We start from the raw sequence: 18,509 nt of genomic DNA on the forward strand, positions 1-18,509 counted from the left end.
CCTTTTTGTTTTGTTTTGTTTTTTAAATTAAAACGAATGAACCACATTCAGTATTAATATTACCTGTCCCAAAACTTGTGGGGGAAGTGGTGTGCTTTCAGGAAGAGGCGTTACAGGCCCAGATGGAAACCTGTGAGACATAAGACAAATATAAATGTAATCGTTTCTTCTTGTGTATGCGTGTATTCGCAGTTACGCATGTGTAAACAAAGCACACCAATAAAAAAAGCCTTACCTGTTCATAACCATCGGAGCCATTCCAATGTTGTTCTGAACCATGACTTTATTGATGCCTTTTAGTGCGACCATCTTGGCTTTCATGATTGGGTCAGTGATCGTGTCGAAATCTTGACAAAGACAAATCATTACAATTATAAATTGTGTACAAAGCATTTACTTCGTACGCATGTATCGGTGTATCTCAATAAATGTGAATGTTGTGGAAAACTATTTCAGTTGTTCAATTCGAAACGCGAAACTCGGATTCACTACACAGTGGAATAATTCATGATTTTAGTTTTGAAAGATTTGATTTCTGAAAGTTACGTTATAGCTTAAAACCAATGAAAACCCTTAACTCACCCTTGAGAAATAGTATCAATTAAATAACATTAAATTAACAATTCAAAATAATTTTAATACACAAGTTAGGTCGGAATAGACCAGCAGAAAGAGAGAGACTGAAATGGAGAGCGAGAGCGATTAAATATATGATCTGCTATAATCAAAATTATTGAGATGCACTGTTAACCAAGAAACAAAAATACCAATGTTTGGGAAGAAAGAGTCCGTGGAACGCTGTCGTATCATGGCCTGCATCTGTCTCTGTTGCTGCTGCTCTTGCTTTTCCTGATCTAAGAGGTCCTGCAAAAGGAGGGGCTGCTCCTCCAGCAGAAGTGGACGGTGTTGGCCATGCTGACCCAAGGCCTGGTTCAAAACCTGCTGCTCCATCTGGTGGTCCTCTCCAAAATCTGTTATCGAAGACTCTCCAGCAGCAGCAGTGCTGCTGGGTATTGTCTGATTCACAGGAGGAGCGGGGGTATGCTCACTCTCAGGGCCTTGGTTCTGCTGGGGCAGGAGGTCACCCCCTTGAGTGACAGCATCAACCATTGGGTTTAACGATTGCTCTTCAGGCTGCTGCTTAATGAGTAAACTGGACAGAACAGGGGTGGAGTCAGAGAGGGCTTCTTGCTGGTTCAACACCACGGTGTTCCTGGAGACGTTGGGGGATTTTTGACAGTCTTTGACCTCTGTTTTAATTTCCTTCCCATGTGCCAAAGGAGCAGAGTCCTGGCTCTCAGGGGTGTCAAGTTTGACCTCAGTTGATGATTTTTCGCCTGTTGCATCTGTCATCTCCGGTGCTGTTGCTGAACTGGATGAGGCTGCGCTTTCACTGGGGTCCAGGTTTTTGTTAATCTCAGTAGTGTCAGCGCTATCATCCATAGGATCACTGAGATCCAGTTCCTCGTTGAACATGTCTTTTTTGATGTCGTCGAGATCAGGGTCTGTATAAGCAATGATGTCAAATTTCCCAGATGTCAGAAAGTCATCAAGGTGCAGATCGTTCGTCTCAAGGTCTAGGTCTTTGCCATCTTCAGGATCCAAATTAAGGTTTTCCAAGTCAGCATCAACCAAGTCTTTCACCTCGACATCTTCAAGATCTTTTACTGCAGATTCCTCTGCATCCAGTTTCTCCTCTCCTGTTTCACTGGTGGCCACAGTGTCATTCTGCCCAGTCGTGGGAGCAGACAGGATGATGGATGCAGACATGTTCTGGGTCTCATTTGGAGCAGGCTGGCTGAGGGATCTCATCAAAGGAGATTGTTTGAGGGTGTTGTTCGCCGACATTTGGGATTGCTGATGCAGATTGTCCATACTGGTGGAAAGGGGTGCGTTTGCAATCTGGCTGGCCATTGGATCAAACATTCTGGGCCCCTGAATTAACGGAAACCTGTTGTCTGGAGTCCCCGGAAAGCCTTGGGGCCTTTGAGCTTGGATGTTGGGATCCATGTTGCATCCTTGCATAGCAACTGATGGAAATGCCATTCGTGGCCTGTTTTCTCCTGCTCTGTGTCGCAGTTCGATGAAGGGCTGGCCCATAATGTTATGCTGCTGTACTGGCATACCGTGTGGTGGAAAGTGTTGAGGGAGACCCATAGGATTACTGCCACCTCCCTTTGCCATTTCTGCAGACATGGATCGTCTCATCTGAGGAGGAACATCTTGCATTGGATGCGGTCCACGGGGAAACAGTTCTTGCGCTGAACGAGGTCCGAGAGCACCAGCTGGAAATGAAAACCTACAACAGGATAAGAATATGTTAGTACAAAGGCAGCATAGTGGAAGCCAGCCAGTAATTGCAAGATAAAACCATGTAAAGGGGTTAATATCAACACTAAACACACCTCGGTCCCTGGTGTCTTAAATTTAAATTTGGATCTCCGGGGTGTGGGCCCCGAGGCATTTGTCCTTCATGTCCTGCTGGAAAAGGTCCAGGAAACCTCATTGGCCCTCTTATGGGTCCTTGTCCAGGATAAGGTGGAGGAGGTCGGTTGAACATATCCCCCTGTTGTCCAGGTTCTTCCTGTGGCCACGGTCGTGGTGGTCTCGGAGTCAAGTTGCCAGGAGCCTCTTGAGGGCACCTCTCTTGTCGAATGGCACTCCTTTGTTGCTGTTGCTTCAGGATTAGTTCTCGGATTCGCTGCCGCTGCAAAATGAAAGCATAGCAATATGGAAAGTGTTTTAAAGAAAGGTTTGCTCAATCTTGCACAAAAACATTTGTGAGACTGGAAAAAGGGAACAGAATGGCCATCATATCGTTTCAAGATTGTAATGACAGCCTATGTAAATTGCTATCAAATTATACACTTCATATAAAGACAAAGCACAAGGGAAATGTTGGATCACAAAGTCTAGATTGTTTGCTTTTGGGGCTTCTGCAGCTTGTCTATCAGCTTTGAAAATATGATGTCCAATTAAAATGCTCTAAAAAATGCATTAAATAAAAATAAAATAAAACTGCGGGGCCTAACTAGTACTGATATAATTTGAGATTAAGCAAGCGTCTCTATAATGAACAAGAAAATCATAGTGACAGTCGAATGTTAACACATGTACCTGTCTGAGTCTCTCTTCGTTTTCAGCCATAGCAACCTGAGCGTCAGAGGACACAGCAGGCATTTGGGGGTTGTTCGGCAGCTGGCTCGGGTCTTGTGGGACAATTGTATTGTTACCCAGACTTGGCTGATCTTTAACTTCCGTCTTCTCAGACTGTGGACGAGGAGTCATAGGGGCTTGCTCAAACGGGTCATGACCGGGCGTCTGACTGTTTCTTCTGGAGGGTGACCGGGTAAATCCGTCATCTGGTACACAAGGGTGTTTAGGTGTTTGTGAGCCTGGATGAGGGAAATGTTCCTGAAGCCTGCCGTGAGGGGCAGAGAATGGGTCCTGAGTTCCCAAAGATCCTGGTCTCAATCCTTGTCTATTGACCCCATCAGACCCAGGACGAAGGGTCCCAGGAGACTGGGCAAAGGGGTCATTTATCATTGCCTGGGGGTTTCCGGGCTGGGAGAACATGTCGTTACTACCTGGTCTTGATGGCCCAGACGCACTACTAAATGCCTCAACTGGCGCTCGACTGGTACCTGGTGACTTAGAAAACCTCTCCACAGCAATGGGCCGGGGCGTACCTGGTGGCTGAGCATAAGGGTCCACAGAGTGGGAAGGTGACATCCTCTGGGCTGAGTGCGACTGGTGAGGGAACTGGTTCATGCCACTGGGGTGAGGGGTGGCGGGAGCATGCGCGTAAGGATCCGTAGAAGGGCTAGCAGTGTTTGATGGTTGATTATAGTTATCGTGTGGGCGTGGGGTGCCAGGAGGTCTAGCATAAGGCTCAAAAAATGGGCGAGGTTGGGCATTAGGTTCGGGTCGAGAGTTACCTGCAGGTTGAGCAAATGGATCATATGTGAAGTGGTCCGGCCTTGGAGTAGAAGGTGCGTGGGAATAAGGATTCCTAGACAGTTGAGCAATTTGTCCTTGTTGAGAAAACGAGTGTGGTTGAGGTTGATGTTGACCCATACGAGGAGGACTGGAAAAGTTGTCATTCCCTGATGGTCTTGGCGTGTGCGGGGGCTGTGCGTAGGGGTCAGCCTGTTGATTCTGGGAGAACCTGTCTGTGGGATGTTGACCTGCTCGGTATAACCCTTCATGAGTCTGTGGGGGGGGCATTGGTGTCTTGAAGAGCGACACAGAGCCAGATTCGTTACTTCCAGGGATTGGTGTCAGTAGAGGTCTTGAGTAAGGGTCAGACAATATCATCCTGTTCTGAGCCATGCGTTGATAAGCCTCATTTCTTATCATGGGCCGAGAGTATGGATCTCTACCTGGCGAGCCCATTGGGGGTCTTCCCTGAGCGGCGTGGCTGGTCCTGGGTGGCCCCATGGGCTTCAGAAAAGGGTCCATTTCCCCAGCTGGCCTTGGAGTGTCAGGAGGTTTGGCATAGGGATCATTGCTAATGGATGTTGGAGAACCAAAGGTATCATGGGCAGGGGAAGGCCTCCCCCGGTCCTGCTGTTCCATCAAGGACGTGGGCGATTTGCCAGATTCCATGGGCATTCTACGACAGGCATTTGGTGCAAGACTTGGTGGTCTTGGAGTCCCTACCATCTTGCCATATGGGTCCCATGGAGATGAAGGTCTGGACCCAGAGGAGCCTGGTGAAAAAACCTGTGGGGACTGAGGCTGGGAAGACGAGCCAGAAGGAGGAGGAGGAGGGGGTCGTAAAAATACATCATCGGAAAGACCCGAAGTTGGCGTCCCTGGCAACTGTGGCCTCGCAAAGCTGTCTTTAGCATTTAGTTGTTGCTGCATTGGGGATGTGCTTCCATTGCTAGGAAGTGAGGCTGGGCTCTGGTTGCCGCTGTTATTGCCATCTCCCTCAGTCTGCATGTTACTCTGTTGCAGCTGCTGTTGCTGTTGGAGTTGCTCGTTCTTAACTTGCTCCAGTTTCTGAGTAGCTTCGATTTTGGCTTGCTGTTTGCTTTTCTGCCTCATTTGCTGTTGGGAAACCGAAACAAAATGTTTGTCATTAGACAATATGTTGAAGGCAACAAATGTCATTTGCTAGTCTCATGCAAAAAAGTGAACTGGGCCTACTAACCACCAACGTCATCAGGGTTAATGCGGAGGGATAATGCAGTTGTTTTGGGAGCTTTTACTAAACCACCTCTTAGATGTCTTAAAATTAAGTGGACCTGCTGCTGCCCTGACTTAATTGCATACCCTCTTACCTGTCTAAACTTCCACTCTTGTTCATGCTCTGACTCTTTTGGTTTCAAAGGGTCTTTAAACAGCAGTTCTGTGTCTAGTGGTATGTTGGGATCAAACACCTCAGGGGGCTGTGGATGCTGTGGATGGTGCCTCTTCACTGTCTCATTGGACATCTGGACTTTGTTGATGCGCAGGGCGGCTCGGTTATCTCTTGCCTTTTGCTGAAAGGCACATCAATACACATTATCAAGACACATCATACAATTATGGCAAAAGTAACTAAACTACCAGCAATGCTAATGAAAACAGCATTCGCATAATTGCTTCCTACAATTTTATTTTCTTTCAGCAAACATTGTTCTCTCAAGAAATCAATAGTTGTTCAAGCAAAAGCCACACAATTTTACTCTCACAAATGGTAGGTACACACACACACACATTTTTAAAACTCTATTTGGTCACTTCAAACACTTGAACCTGATTACTTTGGCTATTGTGTATTGAGCAAGGCTGCCAATAGTCATTAGCTCTGAATGGGCGGATTTCAAACTGTATTGGCAAAAGAGGCCAAATGCATAAGGGAAGTGTGTTAAAGTGGTATACATGTAGTGCTTACACTTTGTTTGTGGCGTGTTGATGGGTGAGGATATTTTATATGTAACAGTATGAGTGATCTCACCACATATGGGGCCCTGTCTTGTGAACTAGCTTTCCGCCACAGTTTTGCAATTTGCTTTACTCTGGTAGACCAGTCTGTTGAGTAGAAAAAGAAAGCTCCATAGTTAAATTGAACTTTGGAGGATATGGAGAAAAAAAACAAGCGACAGTGCCATGTACCAACCTGGGAATTCCTCTTTGAGGTTAGGAAAATTTATGTTGGTGTAAAGGACAGGTGCTACAGTGGCAAGCTCCCCGAGTGTCTCTTCCTTCTCCCACTTGAGCGTACTCCTTTGGGCATTGGACATGGCTTCAGTTTCCCCCTCAGGCAGTGATCCGGGTGGTGTGGGGCCATGGCCAGGGACAGGGGAAGGCCATGGACCAACTGCTTCTCTTGGCATTTGACAGAATTTTCTATCCCTGCAAAGGCAAATCAACACAACTGTTTCAATAAAGACAAAAAATACATGCAAGCATTATCACGCAAAACAAGCATGAGTACATTACCTGGGATTGTCACTGAAAGGCATTCGGTTGAGGGGAGAGAAATTTCCCGGGATTAAAGGCCCTGCTCCTGAATTGGAAGGGAAACGGTGTCCTGGACCCATCATTCCATTGATCATTGGCATCCTTGGAAACATTGGATTGCCTGCAGTCAAAGAGAATGATGCATGGACTTGTTGGAACAATGAAAACATTTAGAGATGGAAACATGAATGTAGCAAATAATGTACCTGTGTTGGGATGAGGGATACATGTGCCAGGTGTGGTGGGGAGGGGCCCAGGACCCTGAGGATGAGGCAACTGTGACGGCGGTGGTTGGCTTGTGCTGGGGCTGAGGACCGCCGTGAAGAGATCTTCCACATCCTTGCCCTCTAGCTCTGTAACATTGTACAAAGTAACATCACAAAGATTTATCAGCACACTACCCCTTGTTAAATGAAAACATTTCACCAAAATTGGATTGAAAGTGATGGACAACACATAAATTTGGATAAAATTACCAACCTGGAATTTTGTACAGCTTGCTGAGGATTGATTCTGCAAAAGCAAAGAAACAATTTCAATTGAACCTATGGGCATGAAAACCTTGATTTTTTGCCTTCATATGGCGAATGGTCTCCCATACTCACCATCAGTGACCATCTTGTCTAATTCTGGACTAAGAATGCCATCTAGGGGTTCTTCTGGAAGGCTGCGAGGTGTCCTGCGGCCAGCCTGAGAGTGGGGCACAGCTGGGGAACTGTCTGTGAGGGGCCCCACTTCCAGACCAGCTGTGGAAACAAAGAGACATACAAAATAGGCTTTACACCAGTGGTGATAAACATACGGCCCACGGGCCAGAACGGGCCCACTAAGGGCGTCCAATCCAGCCACACCTTTGTCTTGTTAATTTAGTTGGAAAAGAAACAAGCGTTAGAAGAAGCCCAAACCATCCAGTGACAGTACATACATAGACTCCCAAAAAAAATAAAACAACAATTCGGATTACAGTGTAATTTAGAAACCCAGACAAATAAATCAGTTTCTTTCTAACTACATGTTCAATCCTTTGTTTTGGCAGTAATTGTTAAGTCTGTTAAATAATTTTTTTATGATGTGCAAATGCAGGATGAATTATGGACCGTTTAAGGATAAATATTTATTACTTTAATGGATGCTGCCCAGAGGCGATATGAGTAAACTAAACTATCGTATGGATTCAGATACCAAGTACTGATCACCACCTTAGCAGGGGGGCTGCCAGTTGATGAGATCTTAGACTGAAGTAGACAAAAAGGTCTTCCTTTTATCAGTGTCATCTAGTAGTTATGCAAGTATTACATTGCATTTAGGCATTAAATGGTTCAATTGAGCTCACAAAAGGTTAAACATACATACACATTTGGCTGAATACTACACACACTGTTAGAGAAATCCAAGAGGGGTTAAAAAAAAAAAAAAAAAAAAAGGCAATGTATAAAGCACCATTCATGCAACTTCAGTGCAAGTATAAGAAAGCAAGAAGCGAGGGGACAGGTAGACCAGTGAACCCTTACCAAAAGGAGGTGGTGAGCCATCAACCTGGAAGGAGCAAAAATCAAGACCTAAAAAGAACCCAAAACCAGATAACATGAGTGGAAAAACAACTTAAAGAAGAAAATATGATTTGGACAATGCAAAAAAGAGGATCAAATCAAAGGTGAACAAAATATCTTGATTTAAGAATGGTGGAGGGGAAAAAATAGACTTCTTTTTGCTGCCTCAGGTTTGAGAAGAGAAGAGCGGATTAGAGATTCTTCCCACTGCAACCGCCTATTGAATTAAAGACGCACCAGAGTCACCGCTTGGCTTTCCGAGCATTCCCAAGATGTCTGCATCAGTATTCAAAACATCAGATAGATCAACTAATGGCTCCTCAGCCGTCTCTGTGAATGGGGGATGGGGGGAAAGTAAGAAAAAAACAAATGTCAGAAATTATAGCTGACGATGATGGTGAACAGAAAGTGATGGCACCTGGAGAACAAAATTATCTAATTTAACAACGTTGATAAAAGACTAACTGAACAGCCCAATATCTGTATACTTGACAAATTATATTGTTATGTAGGCATCTTGAAGCCAACAAAGGGCTAATGCATTCTACCAAATTGTTGCAATTCAGGCTGTCTCAACAGACTCATCTAACGTAAAAAAATTGATTGTATGGCTGGATTTGCAATGCAGGTCGTTAAATCTGACTATACTGATGGCAGATAATCGAAACACATCAGATTTTTCAGCAACATTTCATGTTCAAATTCATGTGTTTTCTCCAATTGTGCAACTTGAGCAAAATAATAATTTAAAAAAATTGTGTCGGAATTGTTTCACTTGCATCCATGCGGTGTAACAAACGTGTACATTTGAGTGCAGGATTGAACTGTTGATTGAGTGTTTGAGCAATAATGTAAAACAAGTGGAAATGCGATTTGAAGACAACATTCTTGTGAAAAAAAATCAAAATGGAGGTGGAAAGAATGACAATAGCCCGACATTAGGCTTTTGCAAGTTGCTCCAGCTATTACAAATATTTTTCAAATTGTCTGTAAGATGAATTGCCCCATTTTATATGAATCACTGAATTGAAATATAGTACGTACGCTCTGCAAGTGGTCTGGTAGCGAGGGATGGAGCGGCGGCGCTGAGCAGAGGGTCTGCCGAAGAGTTCAGAAAGCCGGCGCTAAGGCGCTTCCTCTCGAGCAGGCTTTGCCCTTCGTCGATGAGGCCAGATTCTTGCTGCCTGTTCTGTTTGCTTTTGTCCAGGAGATCCTTTCCAAAGAATGCCTCCTGAGGACGGCAAGGCAAGGCATCTTCAAGAACCGTTCGCCTACATCTCTTAATGTCAATATGACAAAGACCCCTTTCCCTTAGGGATCATTCAAACATGCATGATAAAAATATCAGCTCTAAAACCACAAGTAAAAATACAACTCAGCCCACTTTTGTCAGCATCCATCAAACCTAAAAACACTTATTCACACATGTCATCCGCAATCTTAAAAGACGTTAACAGTGGCAGTCCCAGCTGCACAAGGATATTAAAAGCCCAGTGTTACTGTTTCAATAATGAATGAAATGGGCTTGGCAGAGTTAGGACCTTGAGCTATGACAGAGCACCAACTGCTTCTGTTGTGGTGGTGGGATAAAGAGCAGCGCTGACAGCTTGCCTGTGGCTTTATGCGCGCCACATATCTGTGTTTCGGCCAACACAAGGTGACAGTGAGATATTGTCTTGAGACATGGAATGTTGAAGTCACATCCATTTAAGTTTTATTTTGTGTGTGACTTCACAACCAAGACGGAGGCCATTTAAAGAGCATGATATGAGAGTTCATTCTACCCCCCCCCCAAATAAATAAATAAATAAATTGCAGGTGGACTATGCGCTCCAAATTTCAGTAGGTGGCAATGCACTTCGAATTACCCACCTTCCCTAGGGTGGGATACAAATGCATCTTAAAATACATTTTCATCAAAGGAATTACATTACAAGAATGAGTTCACCAATCAAATTAAGAAATAAGCAAAACTAGTCACAAGGATGGATTAGTATGACTGTTTCGTTACACATTCATTTTTACAAGGTGACAAACCTGTAGGTAGGTGGGAAAGGCTTCCTCCAGTTTAGTTTTCTTTTTGCGGTAGCGTTTTTTAATTTTTTCCGCAACCTCTGGTCCGGGAGGCGTCTCATCCACAGGCATGTCAGGCAGCGCTTCAGTCCATCCTCCAACTAAAGACAGAGGAAGACAATTTTTTTTAAATGTTGAAAATTATTTTTTTTTTAAAAACATCCAAAAATACAAGGGGGCCTCTGTTTACATCAGTATGTAACATTACAGACAGCAAGTAACAAACAAGTTTGCGTAAGAATATGTTGTCATGCAGAACCAAAGCCAGGCTCAGTTACCATTATACTTACTATTTATAATTACCGGTAGATTATTTCACGTTTATGACGTACAAGTGTTCCTTTATAATTGTAATTAATATGACTTTACTGGAGTACGGTAACCTATAAGCTACACTCAGGTTCTTTTACATACACTGTATTAAAATTAGAATTTGGACTGCCAGGCAAAATACACATTTCCTAATTGCGTTGACTTTCTTTTGTCAACTGCAAAAAAGGTAATGGAACACTAGTCTAAAATGTCCCTTTGTGCGATTGTGAGCATGAATGGTTGTTGAGCTGTCTGCCCTGCGATTGGCTGGCAACCAGTTCAGCGTGTAACTGGCCTACAAACCAAAGACAGCTCGTATAAGGTCCAAGAAGTCCGCGAACCATGTGAGGATAATCGAATTAAAAAATGGATGGATGGATAAAAAAAAGCAGAAGTAGGAATGGAAGAAGACGAAGAAATGGAAGGAAAAAATAGCATGACTGCTGGTGTCCACCTACTTTCGCAGGCTAAAAAGATGGCAATAATGCACCAAAAGTAATTGACAACCTCCAAGATAAAGTAGAAGAACTCGTAGTAGTAGTAGGAATTATGGCAGTAGGAAGAATCATGGCAAATAACGTGTTACTTATCAAGCTTAGCATGCAGCTTTCTACAGCGGGGAATGTTATGTTGGCTTCTTTGTGATGCATTTTTAGACTAATATGACAACTTTTAGTGTTGGGGGGGGGGGGGGGGTATTTATTTTTACATGACAGACTACGGCATGTTCTGACTTCCAGTGTGTACAAAGTCAGGTTATGCTGCCGGGAGAGGAGCACTGTTGTAAACCGAGGACCCTTCGTATACAATTTATGTCACATGTATATGGTAATGCAAAGCAGCACAAACCCTCATCTTTTCCAATGTGACACTCCGACACTGACACTGAACCTGATGACTCCTTTGTACAGAGGGATCGTTTAGCCTTGCCTGGACCTTGGCCCGGTCGGCTTCTCTGGCGCACCATGAACCCACCAATACCTTGAAGAGATTCAGTGACAAATTTAAATCACAGACAACCTTCTTCGTTCACAATCAGAAGAGGATTTTTATTGGTGCTGAATTTATTGCTCAAATGTTTGGTGTAGAGGCTAAGAAACACTAGACACAGACACAGTGCTTGCAACAGCCACAGTGTCGGGCTTGTGCCGTTACATTTCACGGCTCAGAGGAGCTGTCTCCTTCAATCAGGTGTCCTACCCGGCCGGTACGGTTTCCTCTTCCTCTTCTTGCTGCCGTCGACCCCCTTGGAGTCGTCTTCTACAGGCTCACGCTCCGGGCTGGAGTCAGACTTGCCCTCGCAATCCAGGAGCTCCGTCTCCACTAAACGAAGAGAATGTTGATGATGAGTGACAGCCCTACGGTCGAGAACAACACCGTTGCCACGCCCTGGCTCCCTCAACACAGGACCGGGGTCAATTCGATATGAACCCGATTCAGAGGAAGGACATTAGCCAGCTTGAACTCAAGTTCATTTCATTTGCTCATTACTTCAGCAGTGGCTCTTTCCTGTTTTAATCTCTCTGTGTCCTTTTCTTTAGCGCTCAAGGGTGTTATGCGAAGACGTGTATATGGAGAAACAGTTTTAGAAGCAGTTAGTGGTTAAAAATTTGGGCGTCTGTGTGACCCAGTTATAAAATACATATATACAAAATATATAAAAGACACATTTACTGTATGACTTCCATTCCCCCGCGCCCCCCAATTGATCTACTGAAATAAATTCAGCTTTCCAAGATATTCCAATTTATTAAGAGGGACGTGTACATAACCTTGACTGTGCAAGTGTTTAAAACATATATTTGCATGAGTTATTTACCTCTTGCTTCCTCCATGTCCTCATCCCGGGATTGTTCTGAGAGAGGTTCCAAGGGGGCCTGAAGGACTGCCACACTGTTCTGGTTGATTATCTTCAGTTTGAGCTTAGGCTTGGGCTTCCTGCGCCGGGACGCTGTGGCGGACAGGCTCTGGAGCTGACAAAGCCCCGACTCGGTCAAACAAACACCATCCTGGGTGTAGGTCCTCGATAGATCTGAGAAGAATAAATCATCTTGTGAATAGGTCAGAGAAGACAGGTATTACTTGATCGTGTTTAGTTAACTCAAATTTACTGTTTGTAATGAACGGAACGTACCCATTTCTCTTGCTTTGGTGACAATCTGTGTCATGACAGCAGGCTCAATGGTGTCTCTGGGTTTGGTCAGCACTGCAGGATGCACACAAAACGCAAGAACAAATCTGATCAGAAGCAGTTCAAAAATAGGAGGAAGAAAGGAAAATATTCACAAAACAACAATCGGACAAAACATCAGGCGTGTCAAGTATACTGTCATTTGATGAAAGCAGATCACAGACATGTTCCTAAGACGCTTGTGAACTGTTTGTAATTATGAAAAAAAAAATGCAAAATCAGTCTCTTTTAAAACAACCACTAGCTCCTACCTTTTCGCTAGCTCCTACCTTTAGTAGTCTTGAAATTTCGGCACATTGTGCAATCAAAGCAGTTCTCTGCAGCCTTCTCAACATCTTCCTCTGTATGGAGACCCTGACAAGAAGCATGAAACCACCTGTGGACAAAGCAACATTCTTAGACATGATTTTAAAAGCTGTCCATTTTAACATAGGGAGACAGGCTGCACACCTGTCACATTGTCGACACTGGACAATGATGGTGCCTTCACTGTAGCTGACGAGGCAGACGGGACATGCTGAAAGACTTGCGCAAGGAGCACACTGAGTGTAATTATTCTGCCAGTCACACCTCAGACCTGGCGTGGTGGCGCCACACTGCGTACAGGACACACACCTGCAGGGGACAAGGGAAAACTGAGGTCATTCTTCTCGGGGTAACTTCAGAGAGGACAATCAACCAGAAAATTCCACTTCATCACTTGCCATTTGCACTTCCAGCTGTCTTTGGGCACGTTCTGCAATGGGGGGTTGAGGCAGTATGTGTGGTAGCTGATGTCACAGTCATCACACAGTAACAAGCGGCCAGGGTCGGTGGCCTGGCCACAGGCCTCACACACTGTGCACTCCAAACAGCGCCAGCCTTTACTCAGCACCACCTTGGTGATCTGAGGAGAGAAATATTCAGACATGTTGCATCTAGATCTCTAAAAACAAATGAAATCAGTCTTTCCCACACCCATTTTTTTAATCTTCGACTGTCATTTGAAAATGGGGAAAAAAAATAAACGAAACATGGATTCATCTCAAGCAGAATACAGGTTATTGGTGAAAAATTATCCTATGTTCTGGAGTGTGTTAAAAGAGATTATTCCCCCTGACTTGCATGTGTCTCCCTCTGAACATAATAGAAGACAAATATGCTGTATATGCAGCATGATATAAAATGAGCATACCTTTATACCGACACAAAACGGATGGTAGCACTGGCCACACTGAGCACAAGCCAAAAGACGGCCCTCTGCACCAAGGCCAAAACTCCCACACACAACACACATGTCCTGAAGGAAAGAAAGACCTCATGAGTGGGCAATTTCTTTGACGCATTTTCACATTTTGCCAGTGAAATACAGGAACATTACGGAGAAATGAGTTCAATATCTTGAATACGTTGTAAAAAGCATTCCTACTCTCTTGTAAGAATTACAGCAGCTTTCTAAAATCAAGCAAGCACCTGCTTCAGTGTGAAACTGTCATTGCTGGAAAATATGACCACTGTGTTGTGCATGGCATTCTCCTCCTCCTCCTTCAGCGGATACGGTGTTTCTGTTGTGGTGATCTTTCAGCAGGGGAGAAAAAAAGCACAAACATTAGGAATTGTACAATCTTTCCTCTTTAACTCATTCACTCCCAAAGACGTTTTTAAACGTCTTTTCAGACTTGGTCCAGAATTGGCTGGTACTGAATGAGTTAACAACCCCAATTATGTTGCGATTGAAATGGTTAAATTAAAAAAAAAAAAAAAAGTGGAAAAACAAACAAACGTCTGCGCACTCCAAATACAATGGCACCTTATTCAAACACATACCCCGGGTATGATGCTGGGACACACTCCACTCTTGCCCCTGGCCCTGCCACGTCCAGTTCGCCCCGACAGACCAGCCCCTCTCGGCCTCCTTCTTCCGGGGAAGGCTGAGCCCCGACCCTGTGGATGCAAGTTAACAATCAGGAAATGTGTTTGATCACAAGTGAGATGAGGATATGGACCCCATCTGGATGGGAAAATATCACTCTTTGAGCCATCCATCCATCCATTGTCTACTACTTCTCCTGTTCAGAGCCACTGCAGGAGCTGGAGTCTATTACAGGCTAACTTGGGGCGAAACGCCGACAGAGCCATGCACTGGTTGCCAGTCACTTAGCAGGAAATTGTGAAGCTTGCAATCAGCAAGAACTGATTCTACGCCAGCTGTCCACTTCTTGGCCACTATAGTCAAAATCAAGGGTGATAAACCTTTTCCGTCTTTGAAGGGCCATGCTAAATTCATCAAAGAATATATACAGTGATCCCTCGCTATTTCGCGGTTCGTTTATCGCGGATTTTTTCAAACATATTTATTAAAAAAAAATTAATTCCATATACATGGAGTACAGTGCTGTATATGTTGCTCTATGTGACTCGCTGTTGTTTTGCAGCTTCTCCCGGACTGTTTGCGGACTTAAAAAAAAAAAATATATATAGATATACTGTATATATCTATATCTATATATATATATATTTTTTAAACCAGTATATGTTAATTGGTCGCTACTTCGCTGATTTTCGTTTATCGCGGGTCCCCATTCACCGCGATAAACGAGGGATTACTGTACAATGATCTAAAAATGCTTTAATGATTTCTGGGTTAAATATTTTAGCGCAATTCATAAAAAACTTTGTATGGTGGAATTGATCAAATGCTCCAGGGGGCCGAGAGTAGGACTCATGGCAGGTTGCTTACGCCTATCTAAGTGATCAGACCTCCAATTGCTGAAAGCTGTTGAGTATCATAGATCGGGGTGCCGATGGTACACAATGCAATTTTTTTTCCATCCATGTGTTGGTTCTGTACACATTTTAAGCATCTGTTGAGAAGCTCAAAATCAATGCGCATACCCCGCCAAATTTGTGTCTCCCAAGCCGTTCAATGTAAGTATGATAAAGCCTTCATTTTAACACTTGGCTCTAATCTCAACACCTCTTCCCCTTTCCTGCACATTTCCCAGGTGTACAATACTATAAAACTGAGCCCAACTCCGGACGGTCTCGGCCAAAATAATGAATACCGGGCGTCAAACTTCCAAAGACGACTCATGTCAAGTCAAAAGGACAGGGGGGAAAAAAAGGACATGAATCAAAGAATTAACAAGACAGATGTTTGGCAGGCAGATGAGACAGTGAACAATGACTGATCCCTGAAGGTTATTGCCAAAATCTAAAACGGGGATAAAAAAAATGATTACTGTACACCAAACCATACATAGCCATTGTCAACATCCTTCACTTCCATTTTGAAAAACGATTTCCTTATCCATTGGCCTATCAGCCACTACCTCTCAGTAAGGTGTTAGGAATTAATGTAGGCAACCATATAGATCACAGAGTCATTCAGGAGCAGTCGGGGACTGTCAGTCACCATGGAATGGGGGGAGGGCGGACCATCTAGTAAGCCACGGTATTTACCACTCTGATGCTCCAGCTGGGGCTGCCAGAGTACTGCCTGGTCTTTGGGACATCCCACCCCTCTGGCTGGTCTGGAGACCAGGACAAGGGGGAGCTCACACTGCTATGGGGGCTCCATGCACCCTAAGGCAGGGGAGGGGAGGTGAGAGAGTGAGAGAGAGGGTAGGAGGAGGGCGACAAAATGCAGCAACGTAAAAACAAAGCCAGCAAAGAAACAAAATGTACAAAGAATGATGTTAGAATGGGATGTGGTGAGTTCTCAATTTTGCCATGTGGGAAAATCCAATACAGTGGAACACCCCAAAATATTTGGACTTCGACCTACCTACCTGCTCCCTCTCTATTTTGTGTCTGTCAGGCACCTTCTAAAGGGGACATCTTTATTTCCATTTTGCTGAAATTAGCGACTGTAGTGCTTAAATCGTACTTAACAGTTGTATGAAAGTTGGGAATGTTAATTATTATTATTTTTTTTAATCCATCAGCTGCTGAGTTTTGGGGAGGTTATAGGATGCGACAGAGTGACCCTGGAATAAATTTTTCTGTAACATCCATGCATGTATGGACTGTTTTTGTAGTTGTTTTTTAAAATTTTTGGCGGTTTTGCAGTCCGTTTTGTTTTATTGTATTACGTATTGTCTGCGGGTGTACACCTGTTGCACATTGATCCACTCACCATTGTAACTGTATCCAACTTTAAAATGCAGCTAAGACGTGCTAAAAGATAACGCATGCACCAAGGCCGATTAATTTTGGTTTCACCACTGAATACGATGGCGAGAGGGTGAAAACTGTTGACAGACATTCCCCTGTCTGCAAGCATTTGCTTGTGGAAGAACAGTTTTAATTGTGAGACTCAAGTCGCTGAATGTTTTGAGACGAGTTGATCTTTGGAGGTTCCACTGTATGCACCCACCTATGCAGAGGTTTGAGATGGCAAATAAACGGTTGACGTGCAAAAATGTGAAAGGTTGAGAAGACTGTGGTGTTAAAGCGAACTCTTTGTCGTAACCCCCACCTTCCAACCTCTACATGCATGTGGGCACCTGTTTAGTACAGATGATAAACAATCTGCAAAGCTAATCAGTGTTAAATGCAGCTCATGCAGCAGGATGCCATGGAAAGTAAGAAAGCCCTGAAACTATCCAGTCAGGCATGTTCACACAAAAGGACAAAGTGCATTATAATGGCAGTGAAAAGCTTCCACCTGATGGAAGAACAGTCAAAATCTGAAGTGCCCCAAGTTTTTGTAGCGAATGCAGTCAACTATTTATCATCTCTTTCAAAGAGATGTGACTGGAATTAAAATTTATTAAATTCTAATTGGTATGATTGTGTGATGATCTATATATGGTATGGTCGATGTGTGTGTGTGTGTGTTTTATATATATACAGTATATATATTTTTTTACATACAGTCTATCTTAAAACAAAACACATAATATGGCTTCTGGGATATGGCTCAGAATTAAAAATCGTAAAGGAACACAGTGAATCAGCGCATGTAGAAAACGTGCTCCAACAGTGGTATTACAAAAAACTAAATGTCGGACTTTGGGGCCGTTTTTCTTCAGATGGAACTGGGGCTTTAGTCACAGGGGAGGACATTCTGAATAGTTCTAAATACCAGCCAGTATTGTCACAAAACCTTTAGACCACTGCTAAAAAAAAAGCTGAAGGTGAAGAGAAATTATCTGTAAGGATGGGGGTGATCGAAAGAAAGCACACCAAAAAAACTAAAGAATGGCTTCATCAGAAGATGAAGGTTTTAGAATGGCCAAACCAAAGTCCCGACCTGAATCTGATTGAACATCTATGGGGTGATCTAAAGACATCTGTAAAAAGGATCTGGCAGATCTGAACCATATATGCAAAGAAGAGCAAATATTGCCACATGAGGATGTGCCACACTAACACTCTTTTCTCAACGAAGTATAAATTTGAGGATATATGAATTTATGACAACAGGTGAATGTATGCTCTCAGTCTCTCTAGAGATCTATCTCCACATAGATATAGCTATATTTCTGTATAGATCGATTGATCTAGCTAGCTAGCTAGCTAGCTACTTATACGCACACAATTGTCCCACTTAAAATATTAATTCTTTAATCAGGGTGTAGAGAATAAAGGGTGGATGGTGGAGAAAAGTTTTGGAATTATTTATCTTGGTCTCTTTTTCCATATTATAAAAAAGAAAACGTCATTTCAGTAGGGGTGTGTGGTCTTTTTAAATCCACTGCATTTGAAAATGAGCTAATGGTGTCACAAAAAAATGGTGAATGCTAATGAGCGTAGTGGTTATTTGGGTCTACAAACACTCCATCTTAACGTGCTCAGGTGTTTGGCATGTGGATATTAGATGAAAAGAGAGATGACATTGGGTTGTAGTTGGTGAAGAGTCTTTGGGAACGTTTTGTCAAACGGGATTCTGACCATAAATCATGACAAGGTCTGCATAAAAACCAATCTGAGTGATGCACTGATAC

General features: G+C 43.6%; 1 protein-coding gene across 8 annotated transcripts in view; it reads right to left on the minus strand.

The window, feature by feature from the left end:
* Positions 1 to 18,509, minus strand: part of kmt2cb (lysine (K)-specific methyltransferase 2Cb) — a 61,670-nt gene that overhangs the window by 16,159 nt on the left and 27,002 nt on the right. For 5 of the 8 annotated variants that reach the window (XM_086128346.1, XM_086128345.1, XM_086128348.1 and 2 more), the window contains exons 14-40: positions 16,021 to 16,143; positions 14,386 to 14,502; positions 14,032 to 14,136; positions 13,754 to 13,858; positions 13,284 to 13,465; positions 13,030 to 13,194; positions 12,849 to 12,955; positions 12,523 to 12,594; positions 12,208 to 12,420; positions 11,589 to 11,711; positions 11,238 to 11,369; positions 10,041 to 10,177; positions 9,048 to 9,234; positions 8,241 to 8,333; positions 7,965 to 8,012; positions 7,059 to 7,199; positions 6,934 to 6,966; positions 6,660 to 6,806; positions 6,433 to 6,574; positions 6,110 to 6,345; positions 5,948 to 6,021; positions 5,289 to 5,489; positions 3,118 to 5,055; positions 2,406 to 2,707; positions 768 to 2,299; positions 236 to 347; positions 64 to 130 (exon numbers count right to left, since the gene is read on the minus strand). In XM_086128346.1, the coding sequence (XP_085984472.1) occupies positions 64 to 130; positions 236 to 347; positions 768 to 2,299; positions 2,406 to 2,707; positions 3,118 to 5,055; positions 5,289 to 5,489; positions 5,948 to 6,021; positions 6,110 to 6,345; positions 6,433 to 6,574; positions 6,660 to 6,806; positions 6,934 to 6,966; positions 7,059 to 7,199; positions 7,965 to 8,012; positions 8,241 to 8,333; positions 9,048 to 9,234; positions 10,041 to 10,177; positions 11,238 to 11,369; positions 11,589 to 11,711; positions 12,208 to 12,420; positions 12,523 to 12,594; positions 12,849 to 12,955; positions 13,030 to 13,194; positions 13,284 to 13,465; positions 13,754 to 13,858; positions 14,032 to 14,136; positions 14,386 to 14,502; positions 16,021 to 16,143 (6,834 nt within the window). The remainder of the gene's footprint in view (positions 1 to 63; positions 131 to 235; positions 348 to 767; positions 2,300 to 2,405; positions 2,708 to 3,117; positions 5,056 to 5,288; positions 5,490 to 5,947; positions 6,022 to 6,109; positions 6,346 to 6,432; positions 6,575 to 6,659; positions 6,807 to 6,933; positions 6,967 to 7,058; positions 7,200 to 7,964; positions 8,013 to 8,240; positions 8,334 to 9,047; positions 9,235 to 10,040; positions 10,178 to 11,237; positions 11,370 to 11,588; positions 11,712 to 12,207; positions 12,421 to 12,522; positions 12,595 to 12,848; positions 12,956 to 13,029; positions 13,195 to 13,283; positions 13,466 to 13,753; positions 13,859 to 14,031; positions 14,137 to 14,385; positions 14,503 to 16,020; positions 16,144 to 18,509) is intronic. The other 3 variants (XM_086128349.1, XM_086128347.1, XM_086128350.1) reach the window with 3 other exon arrangements.

Source organism: Hippocampus guttulatus, chromosome 14, assembly GCF_054856545.1.
Source record: "Hippocampus guttulatus isolate MCC_2025c chromosome 14, RoL_Hgut_1.0, whole genome shotgun sequence".
Classification (NCBI taxonomy): domain Eukaryota; kingdom Metazoa; phylum Chordata; class Actinopteri; order Syngnathiformes; family Syngnathidae; genus Hippocampus; species Hippocampus guttulatus.